This window comes from Rhipicephalus microplus, chromosome 1, assembly GCF_043290135.1.
Source record: "Rhipicephalus microplus isolate Deutch F79 chromosome 1, USDA_Rmic, whole genome shotgun sequence".
In the NCBI taxonomy this organism is placed as follows: domain Eukaryota; kingdom Metazoa; phylum Arthropoda; class Arachnida; order Ixodida; family Ixodidae; genus Rhipicephalus; species Rhipicephalus microplus.
Genome location: NC_134700.1, coordinates 63,806,841 through 63,828,295, shown reverse-complemented (window position 1 = coordinate 63,828,295; position 21,455 = coordinate 63,806,841). Strand labels below are relative to the sequence as shown.

General features: G+C 40.6%; 1 protein-coding gene across 2 annotated transcripts in view; it reads right to left on the bottom strand.

The window, feature by feature from the left end:
* Positions 1-21,455, bottom strand: part of LOC119177992 (uncharacterized protein C15orf61) — a 274,591-nt gene that overhangs the window by 5,731 nt on the left and 247,405 nt on the right. The window contains exon 5 of one of the 2 annotated variants that reach the window (XR_012886072.1): positions 19,887-20,141. Coding sequence is in view for 1 of the 2 variants with exons in the window: in XM_075873469.1 (XP_075729584.1) it covers positions 20,056-20,141 (86 nt within the window). In the remaining variant the exon portion in view is untranslated. Of the gene's footprint in view, positions 1-19,865; positions 20,142-21,455 lie in introns of those variants that run through there. The other variant, XM_075873469.1, reaches the window with a different exon arrangement.

Here is a 21,455-nt window from a genome sequence, read left to right as displayed (position 1 = left end):
TCAGTCATACATTGTTACCCTTTTATGCCAGTTTTAACGCGATAGTTTTAAAAATCTCGTGGGCATCGTTGATTGTGAGTGATGAACCTTGTGAGCAACCGGAAAAATCAAGAAAGATGCAAATAAAATAAGTAATAAAAAATTTCCCAGTTTGCGGGAGGATCAAGCTCAGGCCGTTTGCATGGCAAGCAGGCGTTCTACCGCACAGCCACACATCTGCTTGGAAATTAAGGAAAATAACTTCATCTGCTTGAAAATGCAGTGAAAATAATGTTAGGCTTTACAAACACATGTGTCCTGTATACTGCCTTCACAATTCAATATGTAATATCACAGTAATATTTCTTGATACAAGTGTGCATTGTAATCAGGCATCAGAACATGTGATTATCTTAAGGACATCATAGTTAAAAGGTGGCCAGCCATAACAAAACGCACACATTTTGCTGCACACATTTCCTTCAGACCACATAGTGAGTGCATACCAAGTTCGAAAATATTTCATGCACCAAGTGCTTGAAGTACGCACTAGGGCCAGGGTATCATTATCGTGTTCAATTCTTGAAAGCGAACCTTAAGGGTCGCCCCATTTCCTGTGATGCAGCTGTGATATCGGGTTGACGTCAACTGTTGCTAGGTGCCATGCACTGAAGTTGATTTATGCAGCAGCGTCCAGGGCTACCATCCTCACTAGTACCAGCACTTCATACCAGCTTATTGATTGTGGTGTTCCTAATGCTCAAGTTCATGTTTGCATCATTGCACAAGTGCAAACAACTGGTTATATAAACACTTGGAATTCTTCAATGTATGTCTGTGTGTGGAACATTTGGACGTATATTTGGCATAATTTCATGACGTGCCGCTATAAAAAAATCACAACATGGTCACGCTAAGCATGTCTCCGCATGCTTCGCATAATGTCGATTCCGGAGCTACGTGGAATATGCTGAATTTTTCAGAAATATCCATGGGCAAGACGTACTTTCGGCACGAATCTTGACATAAGTATGTGTCAGTTTTTTACAAGAAAATGTAACTCTTAGAAATGCCGATTACCATATCCTTAATTGTATAGTCAGTGTACTTAACATTTTAAGCAGTACTTTCTTTTATATTCACACAAAACACAGCTGTAGTGTATGCCTCATAGTTGAGAAAAATGCTGGCAAAGCACAACTTGCACTTTTGCAGTTAAGACAACATAACTTAAAGGCCCACTGAACGTTTGTGTTATGCATGGTGTACTACTAAGTTATTACCGTTACTTCGTGCGATCAGGCTGACATTATGATCAGTGCATGATACAGCTCCTCAGCTGCACGATAGTGATTTTCATTGCAAAGCTGCTTTCTGGCACGACAAGCATGAGAATTTTGGGACAGAATGTGACAACGAGCATGTACGCTAAATCTGAGTGTGCCGTCGATTCAGTCGATCTGTGTATAGGAGCGAAAATTTAGCCAGGTAATGGTAAAAAAGTGACACAGGGAAAAAACGAGGAGCCCTCAAAAATGAGGGCGAGAGAAGTTCAGTGTGCGTGTGCCTCCTTCTTTCTCTCTTTCTCTTTGAGAGCTCGCCTTTTTTTTCTTGCTCTGTTCCCTGTTTTATCTTTCCTCTGTTTTCTTTTCTGCCTTTGGATGCATCACTTTCTACATTCTTTCCTTTCTAGGTGAAAATACTGCACGGTTTCAGTTCACTTTAACTGAAACCATGGCTGTATACAGCTGGGACTAAGTACAAGCCAACACATTAGCAACATGTTCCAGTTGGTCCCAGCATGAACCACTCGAGACTGAAAATGAAACCAGCTGGCCTGGAAATGGAATCAGCTGGAATCATTTGTTATAATGAAACCAGTTGGTGTGTATAATAATAATAATAATAATAATAATAATAATAATAATAATAATAATAATAATAATAATAATTATTGTTACCCTTTTATGCCAGTTTTAACGCGATAGTTTTAAAAACTATTGCGTTAAACTGGCTAATAAATTATTATTATTATTATTATTATTATTATTATTATTATTATTATTATTATTATTATTATTATTATTATTATTATTATCTTCCTTATGGCCATTCTCTTCATCCCAGAATAGCTGTAGTGCAAGGCAAATAAGTGATAAGGCACATTGCCTTCATGATGGTTTTTTTTTTTGTACATCTAATGCTGACAACATTTACAGTTAATTGTATGCCAGTACAAGTTTCATTTCAAAAAGGCACAGGGTATTTCAAGCATTGCAAACAACTAAAAAACAGTTTGTGTAAAGCACAGGACATATGCACAACCAAATATTACTGTGTGCTGCATCGAAGTTTAAACGGGCGGGCACTCCCTTACCTCCTATTGCCTAGCACCTCTCTGCCAGAGGAGGACATGGCACTGCAATTTATAGAAAGGCATAAAGCTACTCTGAAAAGGTCTAACTCCTTTGCCTCATACTGCCATCACCTGATCTTTTGGAGATAAGGTAAGGTTGCATAAAAAACAGGTAGCCGTGCATCAGTCATTCCCTAATACATACCTCCTTCAAAAATCCAAAACATCCCCGGGATGTCCTGTAATGACGAAAATATTCTTGTCTTGTAGGGTGTGCCACAAGACTGGCTGATATATCTGAGTCCATTAAATGCAGTGAAAATATGTAGGTCTTTGTAAGGACATTATAAATACTGCCTTGAACAGTGTAACAGTGAAATACAGATTTAATGAGTAAACTGCAAATCAAGTGCAATGTTATCAATGCAATAATTATAATAATGAATGAATATATTACTAACATGATTATAATAGTATTGTGGGGTTTACACATACATAGTAACTAATTGCAAGGATTAAAAGGGGGTGCACAGGAAGGCAATGAGGTATATTTATAACAAATTCAATCTAACAAATTCTCCTACTGAGTTGCAAACAAAAGCTGGTCTATTAACACTACAAGGTAGGGCAAAAATAGCAAAACTAAAGATTTTGTTTCAATTAATTCATAGTGACATAAACATCGACACGTCAAAAGTAATTTTTTTCCGTCATTTTAAGTTAACACCTTACAGGAACTCACAAACACATAATAAATACACTTTTAAATCAAGTTGCTATAAATATTCATACTTCCCCCAAACTATAAAAGAATGTAAACCAAATAAGTCCTTTTGGTACCGATGCCTCATCTTTCACTGTGTCCTTAGATATGGTACAAGCATCACGCATAACCAAGAGGAGAGAAAACAAAGAAAGGAAGGCAGTATTTGCCGAACAGTATATTAGACAGCGCTTTCTTAAGAATTACATAGAAACTGCAGTTGGGTAAAGATAACTAGATGGCGCTGTACCCCCACTCTCAGATTGGCTGCATGGGGGGCTGTGCCTGGATATGCATAGAATGAGCGGATCTCTCAGTGTCCTTTATAGTCACCATACGTAGTGGATCGTTGGTGGGGCATGAACGAAGCAGAGTGGCGGGCACGTTAAAGACGCTTGTGCTCGGCTTCTTTGGCACGCGTCTCATCGGTGTTACCCATGCGTCATCTGCATTCTCAAACGCGATCGAACGCATAGACGCATGCATGGACGGACGCTTCACCCCACTCATCATCAATCACTCCATGAATATGCTGTAATTTTTTTTATTTTCTTTTTTTCTTCTGGAATTTAAAAATTTATTATTATTTTTCCTCATTTTAACTTGCACATATGTTGTAATACCACTATTAATATTATATTCTAACAAAGCTTATTCAGCAGCTAAGTATTTCTATATCACCCTACATTTCATACAACACTACGCAGTATAGATTTAAAACTACGCTTCAAAGTTAGACTCCACTTATTTACTCATAAATTGTGCCATTCTCTTGATGGAGTGATTCATAGACTGAATTATTTTAGAATTTTCTAACACATTTGACAAGGTCACTCATAAACATTTACTTTAAAATTAAGTCATCTGGACCTTGGCACTACCGAACAAAGTTTAGTACTTTGAATGCTTCGCATGAAATTGAACTCACTTTGTGCTCAGCTAAGCCCAGCTTATTTCTCATTTTAACCGCCAATGACCCTTTCTTGCTATCATCTAAATTTCGTCATGATTTGCTGATAATAGTGTTGTCATTTGTGAAATTACTAACAGAAACTATTTGTACCACATGTTATATTGCTAAAAAAATAGATATATTGCTAAAAAAATAGGCTGGAATTAATCTGAAACTGCAGCACTAACTATAAAGTTAGTGCGGGATAAATACCATATTCTTTCGTCACGATCGTAAAAATTCACGTGGCGGAGGCATACTCATCGCCACTAAAAAAGAACTATCATGCTCTCTAATCAACACATCTTCACAACTAGAATCATTATGGGTAATATGCCGTGCCCCTCCCGAAGCAATAATACTTGGCGTATGCTATAGGCCCCCTCGAACTGACCCAGACTTCCCCCGCAAACTTAACGAAATCTTATCCCAGCTAACTAATAAACACCCTAACGCACGTGTTCTGCTTTATGGGGATTTTAACTTTCCCTCCATCAATTGGCTCAATCAGGTTTCACCAACCTCGGGAAATACTGAAGCAAGAGAATTCGCCGATGTTTGCCTCAACTTTAACCTCCAACAGGTAACCGAACTAACGCACGTCACTAGTGAATCCTCAAACATTTTAGACCTGGTATTAACAAATAGCCCCGAAAGCTTAAAATCTATTGCATACTTACGTGAAATCAGCGATCACAAAGTCATTCATACCATATTTAACTTCACCCCAAAAATACGCTCCATTTTCCGTAAAACGATTCACTTGTATGATAAGGGTAATTATGAATTAATTAATCGTGAATTACGAGATTTCCTACCATACTTCGAACTCAATCTCGGTTCCTGTTCTCTCAATGACAGCTGGCTAATGCTTAAGGACAAGATAACTGACTTGACTAATAAATTCATCCCCACAGTGAGCTTTACTGCCAATAAAAATAAACCATGGTTTTCCACAAGTTTGAAAACATTTGAAAATAAAAAAAGCGCCTCTTCCGAGCTGCGAAGTTTAATGGTAATGCGTGCGCATGGGGCAAGTACTATGCTGCAGAAGATGCTTATTATGCTGAAATTAGAAAAGCGAAACAGACATTCTATCACAATGATTTAACTAAAATTCTGAAATCTAACCCTAGAAAATTCTCGGAAATCATAAACCTGCAAGTAACACGAGACATCACGCTTACAAATGATAAAAATGAAGACGTAAGCGACAGTGTTTGTGCCAATATCTTTAACACCGCGTTCTCATCAGTGTTCACTAAAGAAGCCAACGTACCGTTTCTTACGCCACCTGCTACGACATTACCAGCGATGGACCCTGTTGTGTTATTCGTTAGTGGCATTTCATCACTCATTGACAAGTTAAAACTTTCATCATCAGCTGGCGTAGACAATATTAACTCTAAATTGTTAAAAAATACTAAGGAAATTATTGCAGTGTACTTTTCGATGATGTTCTCATTGTCACTAGAAACAGGAATTTTACCAGACGACTGGATGGAGGGAAAGCTCATTCCAGTCCACAAATCAGGTAACAGACAGTCCCCCCTAAATTATTGACCCATCTCTCTAACAAGCGTCCCCTGCAAAATCATGGAACATATCATATAATTACACATCATGAACTTTCTGGACACCAACAATTTTTTTCATTTTTCCCAGCACGGATTTCGTAAATCATTATCCAGTGAATCCCAACTTGCTATATTTATTCATGATATACACTCTTCTCGCTACCATCACTTTCAGACCGATTCAATCTTTCTCGACTTTGCAAAAGCCTTTGATAAGGTACCGCACAAACGCCTACTGTTAAAACTTTCCCAGCTGAACCTGCACCCCAACATTCTTGCATGGACCACACAATTTCTTACTAACCGCTCTCAGTTCGTCTTCATTAAAAATACCCGTTCTAGCTCCCTCCCAGTAACATCCGGCGTCCCCCAAGGATTTGTACTCGCACCCCTCTTGTTCCTAATATATATTAATGATCTTCCTGTTCATGTATCTTCCCATATCCGTTTATTTGCCAACGACTGTGTCATCTATCGCACAGTTACTAACATTTCTGATCAAACTACACTCCAACAGGATCTGGATCTCGTGCAACAGTGGTGTGATCTTTAGTTAATGAAGCTTAACCCTACTAAATGCAAACTCGCCTCATTTCAACGCCAGCGTAATCCTTTATCATTCTCATACCTAATCTCTAATTCCGCTATCGAACAAGTTCAGTCATAAATACCTAGGCGTCACCTTAACATCTGACATTTCCTGGAACACTCACATAAACAACATCATATCATCCGCGAACAGACCCCTCGGTTTCCTAAAGCGTCATTTGCGTCACGCACCACTAGACACAAAACTTCTGGCTTACAAATCGCTCATCAGACCTAAACTAGAATATGCAGCGCCCATCTGGAGCCCGCACCAGATATACCTAATAAACGAAATAGAATCTGTACAAAATCGTGCCACTAGGTTCATTCACTCTTCATATTCATACGAAATAAGCATATCATCCCTAAAACATGACATTGATATTGATAATCTTTCTGTGCATCACCGCATCGCCAGCCTCTGTTTGTTTCACAAGTTCTTTCACAGTTCCCTCAATCAAGCACCTTACATTATCCCACCAACGCGCATATCTCACCGCACAACCCATTCTTATTCAATCGCACGCGCTCGCACTACTACTTTTGCTGCCTCATTTTTTCTTCGCACAGCAGTGGACTGGAATGGCCTTCCCCATGACATTGCAGCCATCAGGTGTTCATCAACGTTTGCGCAAAACATAAATACATATTGCTTGTCAGAAGATCACTCTCTGTAACCTCCATTTGTTAACCTACCCCTTATGTAATACCCCCTCACCAGGGTCTTTAAGATAATAAAGTGAAGTGAAAGTTAGCAATGCTAACCACATGCTTGGTTTGTGCGAGAAATGTCGCACCACTCCTTCCTTTCTTAATGTTAACGTACAATCAAATTAAAACATGTGCACGCATGTGCCTTTAACACATTTTGTAAACAGATTTGTCCAATGCCTATGAACAAGCCTTACCAATGCCTTTTGGCCTGTTTGACACTTCAGGGCCTTCGATGCACTGTAAGGGCACAACAAAACTTGTGGGTCTTAAAAGTGACTTGTTTCAAGACTTTGCAATATGATGGTTAATTGAAAGTGATAAAATACTGAAGTTGATAAATGAGTTAGTTGTGGTGTCTTGTATAATAATATGCATACTCTTAAAAAAAGAAGCAAGCATGCAAATTACTAAATTCATAATGAAAACATAATGACATTAGTGGAAGATTGGTTGTTGTGGTAACTCACCTGCAGTTTGGTCGTAGTTATGGAATATGAATGTTTAACTATCTTGAGTTTTAATGAACTGGCATTTAGTTTGTGAATAACAGTATGCTAAAGAGCATGTACATATTCTTGTTTGGTTGTACAACAACAGCGTTAGGAAATATTTTTAAAGAATGAGTGGAAAAAATTTGTGGCACAAGCCAAGAACATTATTAGCATTGCTCATTTTGTAGCCAGCCTGGACATTCGAGAATAATTTAACAGACATCTGCCCAGCCAAGTATTTAAAATTACCAAGGATGTTTCAAGGGATGACTACATAATAATTGCACCTGCATGCATGAGCTTTTGTCTCTCAAGTTTCATGCATGTGCTTTGTCATGGCAGAGCATAGTGCAAATACACCCAATGGTTGTCAGTCACTGTTTGGTACACAAGTTGCACAGCAAAACGAATTTGAAATAAAATTTAACACAAAATGTTTCATTGCTATTTCCCAGTTGATGTATTATTTCCATTGCAATATAAAAACAAGTACATCAAATACTGGCTGTATCTCCCTTTGCAGCTATGATAAGGACTCCTAGAAATCTTAAAAGTAGGAATCGAGTATCTGGCAAAAACATCAAGCCCTTAAAATCTACAGAAGTGTTAAGAAAGGGTAAGTGACAATTGTATAGGTAGCAAAATTACTTTCCTAGAGCGAAGCAGCCAGCTGCACTAGATAAGCTGTCATGTTTAATGCGTATAACCTGCCAGGGATGAAACTTATGATACTTTTACACATTTTCGCTTTATTTCAGTGCACTTAACATTTTAAATTTTATTAAACTAGTAAAAAATGTTTAGTTCTACAAATAATGGCGACTGAATCAAATAGAACAGTATTCAACTTGGTATGTGAAATCGTAGAATATTTTGCACACTCTTCGAATTTGGCAGTTGCAGAATTTCCCTGGGACGCATACTTCTCCATATGGGCTTTACATGTTTTCTAGAGAAAGCTTCTGGGCCATCATCGTGAAATAATTTTTTTAATTAAGCCATCATAGCAAGTGTGGTACTTCATTTGTTTTTTGCAAAGCAGTTGTAGGGTTCACATATCTCTATTTTCAAGAAATATGAAGTGAATGAAGTATAGTTAGGCAGCTAACTGAATGATATAATGACCCGTATGGACTATGACCACTGGAAGGGTGGAGCGTGTATTGTTACACGTGAACTTACAGGCTGTTAAGGGTAGATAGACAAATATGGCTGATTGTGTGTAAGTATTAGGGCATGTCAGTTCAGATTAAATACCAGACAAAGATTACAGGCAGCAGTCCTGATAGATGTGAACTATTGGAAGCAGTTCAAGCTGGAAAAGAAGTGGTGTATTTAATTGTGACACATTTGTTGAAACTTTGAAAACCAGGAAAATTTCTCGAGCAGGCAATGTTAAGTGATGTTTTTGATAACTGTGACATTGCACACTGTCACTCTTCACATGTGTCTGTTTCCTTATATATTTTCTACCAAAGCCACAAACAAAGATAGATGGCAGTTAACTCGCGTCCTGTTCCCTGTCTTATGCAAGTGTCATTCTGCACTTTATTACCCTAGAAGTACTTGCTGCTAGGCAGGTTGGTATAACATTATTAGGGAAAATTCTAGACGATGCGAATGTGTGGTGCAGTGTAAATATTTTCTGTAGTTCAGCTGTGACCGATGCTCTTTTTCTGTGCTTTTTCATTTTTCCAGTGGTGCTTAGGCATCTATAATTTTCCCCCTTAGCTTAATTACCTCCCTGAAGCTATGCATCATCTTGCCCATTAACAACCATTGTTAAACTATTGTATGTGGCATTGTTGATGCAAAATGACCTTAGAGTATATGCTAAAGCTCCTGCAGGATCACCGGCTGAATGTGACAACCAGTTCACCATTTATAGAACCCGAAGTATTGACATTTTCAATATATCTGTTCGCACAGTGCTTCATTGGAGTCATGCAAGCTTAAAATATGGTGCTCCCACAGAGAAATTTTTCTTCCTGTGCTGTGACCAACGGGAAAACTATGTAGACAATAATGAAAAGAGATCACAACTAGGCTTAGCTGTGTGATGTCTGCCTCAATAAAAATGTAATAAATTAATGCAAGTGTGCTTATATCACCATGGTGTTGCCAGTTTATTACTACATTTGATATGAATCTCTGCTCGCTCCACCATGGTGTTCCTAAGGGCGTACACAGTCTTACCGCTGAGACAGCATTGCCAGAACTAATTTCAGTGTCACAATCTTGAACAGGTGTGCAACAAGCATGCGCCAGTGCAGAGAACACAAGAGAAGTGGTCACTGCTTGCATGTTCAAGGTCGTATACACGCACACCGGACTAGGATTTTGCAGTGTCTTACATTTTGAGTGGAGTATACATCGTGATGGCGGGAGCCATCTCTGTGGTCACCAGCTAGACTGTCACAATGTGCATATTGTTGCTTCAGACAACTGTTTAGGACAAAAAAAGGGCACCGTAGAAAAAAATATTTTTAGGCTAATGTAAGGGCTTGTGGTGAGGAGACTCTCAAAAGGTATATGGTGTGTCATCTTGCAATAGAGAAGCAACATTTATACCTAGTTTATGTTAGTAGGAGTCTGCTAAACATTGGCCATACAAGCTTGTGGCTAGAGAAGGATGATGTCCAGAAGATGCCCTCCTGAAATGTTAACCTGCACCGTCCTCCCTTGCCCTTCTTGGTGCACTGGAATTTTTGCCCTATAGGTACTAATTCCTTTAGTGGGTACTCTTGAACGGCTTCTGAATAAGCTCACTCTTACCACCTGCTTTACCCAAGGGCAAATCCTACTGTTGGAACTTGTTTGCTTGGCAGAAAGTTTTAACAGGAAAAGAAGCTTCACTCGTTACACAAATAAAGCTACAGCATTGCAAGATTACTATGATGTTATGTACACAGACTTCCCACATAGAACTAACTAAAATCTCACCACTTACCTCTATGGTGAGCCTGATTATGCCTCAAGACAGCATGTAAGTTTCTTGATCCTATACTTTTTAATCAGTACATGAACCTTGAAAAAACAAGATCATCACGTGCAGTCCGTAAAACCAGTGCTTATGAAGTGCAATGATGCCACCGGAAGCATCAGCAAAAGTAAATTCACCCTGCTAGAAAGCAAATTCTTCGTGAAGCCTGTAAATGTACTGTTAACAAAGTCTTCTCGACAACTTCATTATGTCTATTTCTGCAATTTGCATAATCCTGTTTCATACATACCTTGCTGTTTACCCTATAATTATTGACCTATGAGGTGTTACTCATGTGACCATGCTCATTTAACATACCTGCAAGCCTCAGAGCTAACATAATAAAATTGAAGACTTTAATAAATTAATGCTCTCTGCTACTCACCCCTTCAAAAAAAGTTTTTAGCATCCCCTGAAAACCTATTCTTTAAAAATTTGATCATCAGAGATGCGATGTATCTCCACACCTGATGACAGACATTTGTCCAATTACAGCCACATTATAACAACAAGCAGCCTTTGTAAGATGCGTGAACACGTGCCATCATCCCAGGTCAACATGTTTCCTGAAACCAGCTTGCTCTTAGTTATGCGACAGAATGGTTTTCATAAATCATTTTCTTGCTAAGCTCAACTTGCCCCATGACAAACTGTGTGTTTAATTTTAGACCGTTCTTGGGGAGCTATTTTTCTTAATAACTAAAGAAAGCCCGATAAAGTGAAGCATGAGCTTTTAAAAGGAAATTTGCAAAACATGCACAATCGTCTCCAATACCTAGCCTGAGTATATATTTCACTAATAATGATCATTTTCATTTTAGAGCACATATCTGATGGCACAAAATCTGGAGTGCCAAAGAGTCTGTCACAGGTATTTTTCACTTCTTTATTGGGGGCCATGCAAAAATTTTAAATTATTCATGCGATATACTAGAAGTTTACTGCAATGTGAATCACTTGCCACAATTAAAAAAAATAATTATGGGGGGAACATATGGGCTCTTTACAAAGGTTGAAGTTGGTGCTGATGCCGTCTGTCGCATGACCAGTAATGAGACAAAGCACGGCGCATCGCATTAGGGCTAATAGCAGTGCTACGCTTCCATTTCACACACACACACGCGCGCATAATGTATGCTTTACTGCAATACACTGCAAGCACTTCACCCCATGACACTGGTGTATTGCGGCAATGTTAACTTTTAAAAAGACCTTTACGGGTTAGCAATTGAAGCTCGACAATGCTCCCAGCAATAAAATTTCTATTTTATTACATTTTTTTTTCATTGTTATACACTTGCCTAAACTAGTGTTACCAGCCGTCCCGAATTTCGCAGTCGAATTCCGAATTTCGCAGTCGGGACAAATGTCCCCGATTTTTTCCGGACTGTTCAGTGAATGAAAAAAAAAAAAAAAGAAACGTTTTGCGTTATAAAAAGCATGCCAAGTAACGAGCGTCCGTCTGATCACATAGACAAAGAAATGTTGCTGTGGTTAGCTGCAAGGAACTTTAAACACTTCAGCTGAACTTTAGCGTCAACTTTTACTAGAGCATTCTAGAGCGAGAGGAAGTGTCACGAAGAGCACATAGCAAAATTTAGTGCCACATCAAGAGACCGACGCAATGAAGAGAAAAAATAACGGATTTGTTTGGAAGGCACCGCAACAAAGAAAACTAATTTCCTCATCCACACACAACTACCTTCACTGTTGGTTACCCCAATCTAAACACACACTGCTAAGCAAACAAATTGCCATCATCTGCGACTGCTTAATAAAGCCACTCGGACAAGAACGTTCTCAAATTCCAACTTGTGTATTCCGTATCTATCTCGCGCATTTACGCAAGAACAAGCTTCAATGAAAGCGTTGGCACAGTATATACTTCCTCCCAAGTGACACCAGCTGTTTGATCGGTCCTCAAGCAACACGCATGCACCTACCATACATCCGCGTAGTACATGCATCAGACAAATATTCACAAATCGCGTTCCAAAGGCCTTTATTTTATGCTCGTTGTCATTGCTTGTAGATTTGGTGGCAAACACTTCGGGCTGGTAGGTGTTAATTCTGTGCTTCGGGCGAATGATGTTAACTACTCGATAAGCACGGCGACATCACAGGAATTAAGAAAAGCGGCAGCGACTTGCGTATGAATCACTTTCTAACAACAGAAAGCGACCACGACCCCACGGGCAGAGGCGCTTCTCGCCATTTCAAACAGATTACAGTCCAATCCAACACCATCATCGGAGAAAAAAACATCACGACTAGAATACGATGAACCCGCCACAGACTGTGTGTCACAAGCTAGTGAGGAACTCTACCTGAACCACAGAATAAAGAACGCCCAAATCGGCTGAAAAGTGTTTTTTAACACACCGATTCTAACGCCATCTATTTATACACTTTAAGCCAAGTCAAGCCGGTTTTAAGCGGCTATTGGGTGAACCGAACCGTTTTGCCTCGAAAAGATTCGTGCCACCGGGGGAACCGAAACACTTCCAAAACTATTACATAAAAATGATGACGCACCACATGTTTAAGAAAAACTACTTGCTAGAAGAACAAGTTGTTTTTTATGTGTAGCGGTACGCAAATATGTAGTATTTGATCACTTTAAAATTGAAACTTGGCCCCGACGAGGGCTCCTTTACAAGAAAGTGCAATAGCGCGAGTGGCGAGAGAGGTTAGTAAGTCCACTCTAGGTGTTTGAAACCGAAACGCGCCGCGGTTGATTTTTGCCCCCTACAGGTGAGCACTTGAACTTGAATGCTTCCAGGGCCCGGTGTCCTCAATTGAGGACATGTCAATGTTCCTAAACTCGTTCACAGATGGCGTTTGCTGTCCATGTTTCTTGTAGCTCCAGATTCTGACGGAGAGTAGGCTTGTTAGAGGTCACTGAATGTTCGTAAAAAACAAAAAAAATAATTACTTGACATACAATAGTGCTTTTGAATTATAACAAATAAGTGTTGAAAGAACAACTCTTGCATATTACCAGCTTCTTTCGAGGACGTTTTTTTCTCGGTTATGGGCTCTAATACAACAAGTGTCCTCTGTCGGGGATCGGGGACAATATGCATGAACGGTGTAGACTCATCTGCGGCGCCACCACACAAACGCGCCCACAGAAAGTCACGCCTAAGTTTAAAGTGCTTGTATTTTGCCGCGATTTACGTGCGCGGTTGAGTCCGCTTGTGCAGGAGTTTTTGGACGTGTATAAGTTTCGCACTTCCGTAAACCGTGGGAAAACAGTGCTTTTCTAAAATTTCTTCCAAGGGAGGACTGTCCAGGGAAGAAATCGATGCTCTCTTGGACCGCTTATGTGACTCTGATGACGATTCCGAGGCGGTTGATTGGGAACAGCTACTAACTGACCTTGGAACTTCCAGCAGCTCAGAAGAAGAAAGTGATGACTGCGAGCCTGTGCGTGCTAGGGGCGCTTCAACGAGCCCTCGTGCAAGGGCTCCCTCGAGAACAGCGACCACGAAAAAGACGGCACAGTCTGGATCGCTCACAAAGACAGCGACTATGCGGAAAAGCCTCCCGATTTTCTTGATGAGCATAAGGTCAATGTGCACGGCACACACCGGATTGACTATTTCCTGGCCGTATTTCCAGACTCATTACTGGAGCAGAATGGTTTTCAAACAAATTTGTGTGCAGTACAAAAAGGCACAGAGAACCTATGGTTGACTCTACCAGAGCTGAAAGTCTGTCTTGGCACGTGCATTGGTGATGACTTACATCAAATATCCCAGAATCAGGAAGGTCAACAGAATCCGGGCTTAAAATGGACATTGTTGCTGATTCAATGCCTGTAAATTGTTTTGAAGAGCTTCGCAGATTTCTTCCTTTCAAAGGCAACAGCGATACCCCGAGCTTCCAAAATGGCCGTGTGGCTGGAATAAGGCCATCATTTTGCTCGGTAGTTAATTGTGAGGAATATTATACGGTGGACGAAATGGTTATTCCATTCAAAGGGCGCTCTTCCATAAAGCAATATCTCCCAAGCAAGCCGAAGCGCTGAGGATTCAAGGCATGGGTGAGAGCAGGAGTGTCAGGCTACATTTATCGATTTGAGGTGTACCAAGGAGCAACTGGTGGGCTATCCAGCGTTTCTAGTGAATATGACATGACCGGAGACATTGTGATCAGGTTGTCCAAGGGACTTGAAGGGAAAAATCATGAACTGTATGCTGATAATCTTTTCACATCCATGGTCCTCGCCAGGAAACTGAGAGACGATAGAATAATATTTGTCGGGACATGCTGTGCAAACCGTCGGCGAGGTGCGGATAAAAAGCTAATGCCCTCGAAGTACCTCAAAGCAAACGGAAGGGAAAGTACATCAATTTGCACTTCAGCAGACAACATGACAGTGACAAGGTGGCTGGACAACTTGTTTGTTCACGTTGTTTCTAGCTACGCAGGACGGCAGCCTGAGGGCATTAGCAAAGAGACAACAAAAAGGAGAAGGAAGCAATTGATGTCACCCGGCCGTACTCCGTCGAAGTTTACAACAAACAAATGTGAGGTGTCGACCTTATGGATTCCTCCATTGCAAGGTACAGAAATGACTTCCGGAACAAGGGGGGCTACTTGAGGATCTTACTAAACGCAGCAGTTGATAACGCCTAAAGTTTGTGGAGGTGGGACAAAGGTGTGGACCGTTATATGGACCAATTCAAGTTCCGAAGTCGCGTTGCCAAGGCTCTCATATTTCGCGGTGAAGCAGCACAGAGCTTGAAGTGACGAGGGTGGCCATCCGATGATTCGTCTCCAGCGTCCATAAAAAAGAGAGTTCTCCGCCACGTGGCCCAGGGAAAGAGGTTTGACGGCGGGCGCCATTTCCGAAAAAAGAGCGAACAGAAGTACACCAGCCGCTGTCGAAGCCTTCACTGCTGCAGCAAGACAAGGTACCTCTGCGGTCGCTGCAACGTGCCTCTCTGTCCGGAGTGCTTCCAATCCTTCCACAGCGCATTAGCAAAATATGCAAGACCAATCGTCAGCGTTTCGGTTTGAATTGCAATTGTTTATTTCAGTGTTCCAGCTATATTTCATGTGTACTGATAACAAGAACTCATATCCACTTACGGCATGTTGTCCTCATTGGGGACACATCAGAAAGCTGATACATAGGTTTTCGATTGCTTTAAATAAAAATTTTTGATTGCATTTGTCACATCTAGCTATACATTTAGGCCCGAAATATATTTTTATCCATTGGATTTAATTCAGGCATGAGAGGGTTAATTCATCAATGTGTGTTGGATGTGTTTTAATCTTGCAGATACTTTTAGTTTCAATCATGTGATGTCAACATTTTACTCAAAAACTGTACAACAATTTGCAATGGAAATTGAAGTTACGCGCGCTGGGCACACCGTTCGATGGTGGTGCCCTGCTGGTGGCGTCATCGCAAAAGCGACCACCGTTCTTCTATTGGTTCACTGCAAAGACCGCACACTGCCCCATTGTAGTACACCATACTTTCTCCTCCAGAAAATTTAAGTAATTTTACTCCTTTTGGTGAAGCCCTGGCTTGTCACATACCTCGTTTTAATTAAGACAGGATGTATCGAAATAACAGATATCACAAGCAAGCTGTAATTCCTCTTGACAGTCCCTGTAAAACTCAATGTATTTAAATCCAATGAAGGCGGTGAACATGGCGTGTATAATGTGACCACCGCCACCGTGGTCGCCCAGTGGTACAGAACCCGCAGGTCGCGAGATCCGATCCTGACTATGCCGGCTCCATTTTTGGAGTATATAGGTGAACATGCTTTTTTTATTTTTTATTTATTTTTATTTCACAATACTGCAGGCCAATGTGCTGGCCCAAGCAGGAGTGGATACATCAAAACGTAATCGAAGAAAACAACAGACAACAATACAAAAGAAACAAAAGGTTAAGAAAGAAGGTGACGCTCAAGGTCACCAAGAAACTTATTAGAATGAAAGATGTCACACGGCAAACAATTCCAGTCATCGACAGTTCTAGGGAAAAAAAAACTATATTTAAAAGCATTTGATCGGGCAAAAATTGGGGTTAGAGCATGTTCATGACCATGACGAGTACGTTGTGCTGAGAGCGGTTTAACACAGTCAGGGAGATCAATTTTTACAATACCACACAAACAATTGTAAAGAAAGGAAAGACGACTGAACTTTCTCCGAGCTTCTAAAGTAGAAATGTCGTTTATTTGCATTAAGGTGGTCGGGGAATCAAACCTACGATATTTGCCAAAAATAAACCTTACAGCCTTTCTGTTAATACGTTCCAGATTCATAATATCTTTCTTGGTATGCGGATGCCAGATAATAGAAGCATACTCAAGCTTAGAACGAACACAGGCATTATAGGCTAGAATTTTAGTACGCGAGGGTCCAGATGCTAGTTTTCTTTTTAGAAACCATAGCTTACGTAATGCAGAAGTGGTAATGTCAGTTATGTGGGTCGACCAAGTTAATTTGCTTGAGAGTGTGACGCCCAAGTACTTATATTTGTCTACATTATTTATGATAGTGCCTTTTAGAGTATAGTGGAATTGACTAGGGCTTAGCTTCCTGGTGATGCGCAGAAGCACAGTTTTGTTAGTGTTTAACTGCATGCCCCTTTCTGACACCAGTTATCGATAGCGATAAGTGCATCTTGTAAAGCCACATGATCACACGGTGAGGAAATTTGCTTAAAAATGACGCAATCATGCGTGAACAAACGCACAGACACATTTTCAGGAATAAGAGAAACTAAATCATTAACATAAATTAAAAACAAAAGTGTCCCTAGCACACTTCCCTGTGGAACTCCAGAGGACACACGAAGAACAGTCGATGAAGAATTACCAATCACTACATACTGACGTCTATCTTGAAGATAAGCCTGAATCCACAGAACAATTTTTGTAGGTAGACCAATACGCTGTAATTTGTGTAACAGTTTCCCGTGTGGCCCTTTATTAAAGGCTTTACAAAGATCTAAAAACAGTACATCAGTTTGCCCAGAAACATCAAGCACACGTGAAAATTCATGGACAGTTGTAACTAACTGGGTAACAGTAGATAACCCCCTTCTGAAGCCATGCTGATGCTTTGATAGTACATTGTGTTCACTGAGAAATTCATAGACGTAATTAGCAATAACGTGCTCAAGAAGCTTGCAACAACTGCTCGTAATAGAAATAGGGCGGTAATTCTCAAATAATAAGGGGTCACCTTTTTTATGAATTGGTTTCACACGTGCTATACCCCAGTCAGCCGGTATGTCCCCCGTAGCAATTGAAAGATTAAAAAGTCCAGTTAGGAACTCCGATAAGTATTCAGCGTACCGGTTAAAAAAAGCATTAGGAATGCCGTCAGGCCCCGGAGGTTTTTTGGGATCAAGTTGTAATAGCATGTGAAAAACGCCTTCTTGCGTCACTAATAGGTCATTGTCTGCGTCAACGAATGAATTCTCAAGTTCATAATCATCGGTTTGAGAGAAAACGCTCTGGAACTATGCATTAAAATGTTCAGCAATAGTAGGAGCGTCCGTTATTATTACGCCATTAACCTTCATTTTACTACTCCCTGTCTTAGACTCGCTTAAATACCTCCAAAATTTTTGAGGGCTATTCTGAAGAAATTCAGTCAGCGTATTACTATAAAAAGTGTTTCTTGCTTGCGCCAAGCTTGTTTGTAGTTTGTCTTTCAGTACTTTAAGCTGGGGTGTCATTAACACATGCTTCTTGCGAAGCCTTTTAATTTTACGCTTCATGTGGATTATTTCTCGGCTAATCCAAGGGTTTGCACGATGCTTATAAGTTTTTCGACACGGTACAAAATTTTCAACACAATGACGTATGGTTCTAACAAACGATTGCCAAGAGGTCTCAACATTGTGTAACAAGGATCCGATATGCGTTTCAAGGTAGTCAATTATAGCTACATCATTCGCCCTAGTAAATTCCTTTATAAGTGTGGCAGGCTGGGTATATTTAGCATGATGTAAAGCCTTATTCCAAGTAAAAAAATCAGTTTATGATCAGAAATGCCCGGTTCGATTGCAACATAGCCATCAGAAAATATCTCACTTAGAAAGAGTAAATCCAAAATCGACCCGCCTCGAGTACAGACATCCACCGCTTGCTTGAGGTTGAGCAAAAACATGATGTCAAGCATCGAGTCACCCGAAGGAGAGCAGCCATAGCTTAAATTATCCCAAACAATAGATGGCAAGTTAAAATCACCTGTTAGCAAGACGTGTTTTCCACATAAACCTAGAAGTCGATCATATAATTTCATCAAAAACATATCATCTGCATTGGGTGTACGGTAAAGAGCACAAAGAAAGAAGGTAACATGGTAAAGCGATATTTTCAAAAATATGCTTTCATGATCAACAATTTGATCGGCGAGACAGGCGTCAACGGAATCTTTTACAATAACCGCCACGCCCCCACCACGAGAGCCTCTATCCCGCCTAAAAACTTGATATCCAGGCGGCACAATTTCGTTGTCACTTATCAGACCATGTAGCCAGGTTTCAGTAATGACGCAAATATGTGGGTCATATAAAAGAAGAAGATTTTCAAGCTTATCGATTTTGTTAGCTAGGCTCCTAGCATTAAAAGATATCAAGCAAAGCTGGAACGTTGGGAATTGCTATGCCTTAGCGGGGTGTTCTTTAACCTTTGACAGCCATTGACGGGAATTTGAAGAGTCGTTCCAACTGAAAAAGTCGGTATCAATACGGAGCCTATCTTCAACAAGAAATACATCTTTACCGGCATCTTTATCTGTCTTAGCTGACTGCCAAAGCAATTTACGTTTCCGACGCGTTTCCGCACAGTAGTCGTTTTCAATACTAATCTTGGAGCCCTTAAGTTTTGAAACGTTTTTCCAGATAGCCTGTTTTTCCCTGTAGTCTTGGAAATATAGAATTATCGGCCTGTTATCTTTATTGCGTCCAAGCCTGTGAATACGAGCGACAGAAGAGCAATTCACACCTAACTTATTCCCAAACAATTCATCAATAACCTTACGTCGCAGATCGGATTCAGTTTCATCCTGCGATTCAGCAATACCAAAAACTATCAAATTCGATCTGCGGGTGTAGTTTTCTAGGTCAATGAACTTCGCGCTCTGGGTTTGAACGGCCTCTTGAACAGTTTCAACGGTAGAGGTTAGTTTTCCATGGGTTTCGTTAACATTAGCTTCAAGGGCATTTAGGCGCACACCAAAACTCTCGATCGTTTTTTCAGTACCTTCAAGACGAGTTTTTAAATCGGCTATCTCTGTCTTGATATCCCTCTGTCCATCCAGGATTGCCTGAAACATTTGTTCAACAGTAGGACCAGGATTTGATTCCACGTCCTCACAGAGAATAATTTTGCATGAACAGTAGCACTCATACGCAATAAGAAAGCAGGTGCGTGGGCACGGCAGAATAACAAGAAATCTGTTGTCACTACGTATTGAACATTCATATCTAACCTGTACGATGAAGAAACGAAAAGCCGTGAGCCACATGTTCTCAGTGCTTTCGCCGCGCCCACTGTCGATGCTGAGGAATGGTCCAGCCCTTATAGCGTTGGTTGCGACTGACGTAGCACATCCGGACCAGAAATGCAGCAGCGCCTCTTCGATGACGCTGACGTCGAAGTCATGTTGCTGTCTTGAGTTGCCTTGATAAAACGGCTCGGCGGAGGGAATCGATGATAAGGCCCCAGCAGCAGAATTCAGCAACGCCTGTACGATGAAGAAACGAAAAGCCGTGAGCCACATGTTCCCAGTGCTTTCACCGCGCCCACTCTGCAGTGCTTTCGCCGCGCCCACTTGAGGTTCACGTGTTTATATTTAGGTGTACATGAAAGAACCTCGGGCAGTCGATATTTTGGGACTCCTCCATTATGTACGGCGTCTCTCGTAAACATGTATATTATATTATTATACGTTCCCATGGCACAGATGTACGAACGTCCAATTACGGACTTCTTTGCAGTTTAGTTTATTTGAAGTACAGGTTATGCATATTTAACTGCCACGAATTAGGTGTGTGAGTAATATATCTTGTCTCTGAGTGTGAATATCCAGTGCACCACCATGCGGCGAGGTGCTGCTTTATCCACATTTTATTTCGAGTAATTTTGTAAGACATAAAATTCCCGTTATGTCTTAGACAAAATATTGATTATAACGAGGTTTGACAACTCTCTAAAAAAGACAATAAATGCGACAGATTTCACGTACCTTGGGAATCGATGTTATGCGAAGCTTACGGAAGAAATTTGACAGTACAGTAACTTTTATTGAGCGATACCTTACGAAATGACGCTAAATATGTGTCCAAATGTTGTATGCACAGACATATACATGTTAAACAATCGCATAGTTACTGGTGCGTAACGATTCCAACAGCAACATGGGTATTAGCAACACTAGAAAAGGTAGGTTTGTTTGCAGTGCTTGCGACAGCGAAGATGGTAGCCCACGGAGACCTCTAGATAAATGAGCATCAGTGGATGATGCTCCACTTCAATTTTCGTAACCTGACGTGACGGCTCTTTGATAGCAGTACGTTTGTGTTGTTTATAAGATTGGATAGCCAGCATTAGAACTACAATAGACATTTCACGAACATTATGTTCTACTCGAAAAGCAGTTTCGATACCCTTCATGGCTCTGTGGTTGAATACTTGACAGGTACGCCAAATGCTGGGGCTCTATTTCAGCTGGGCCATGATATTTATTCAATGTGTTCTTGGAGTCAACGCTGCCGACGCCAGCGTTTAAGGGCGAAGATTCTTAGAGCCAATGTATAGTTGGCGTCCATCAGGCCTCACAAAAGCCAAACCGAAATTGAACCCTTACAGAATAAAAAACGAAAACATATGTATAAACAACCAACCTTAGGCGTTAATAACTAAACGACAGCACAATGCATGAGCGCCCGTGCCATCCGTCTGTCCATCCGTCCATGAATCTGCCCGCCCGCCTACCTGTCCGTCATGTATACTGATCGGTGACTTCAATGTAGATATTATCCTTAGGACTTATAGCATC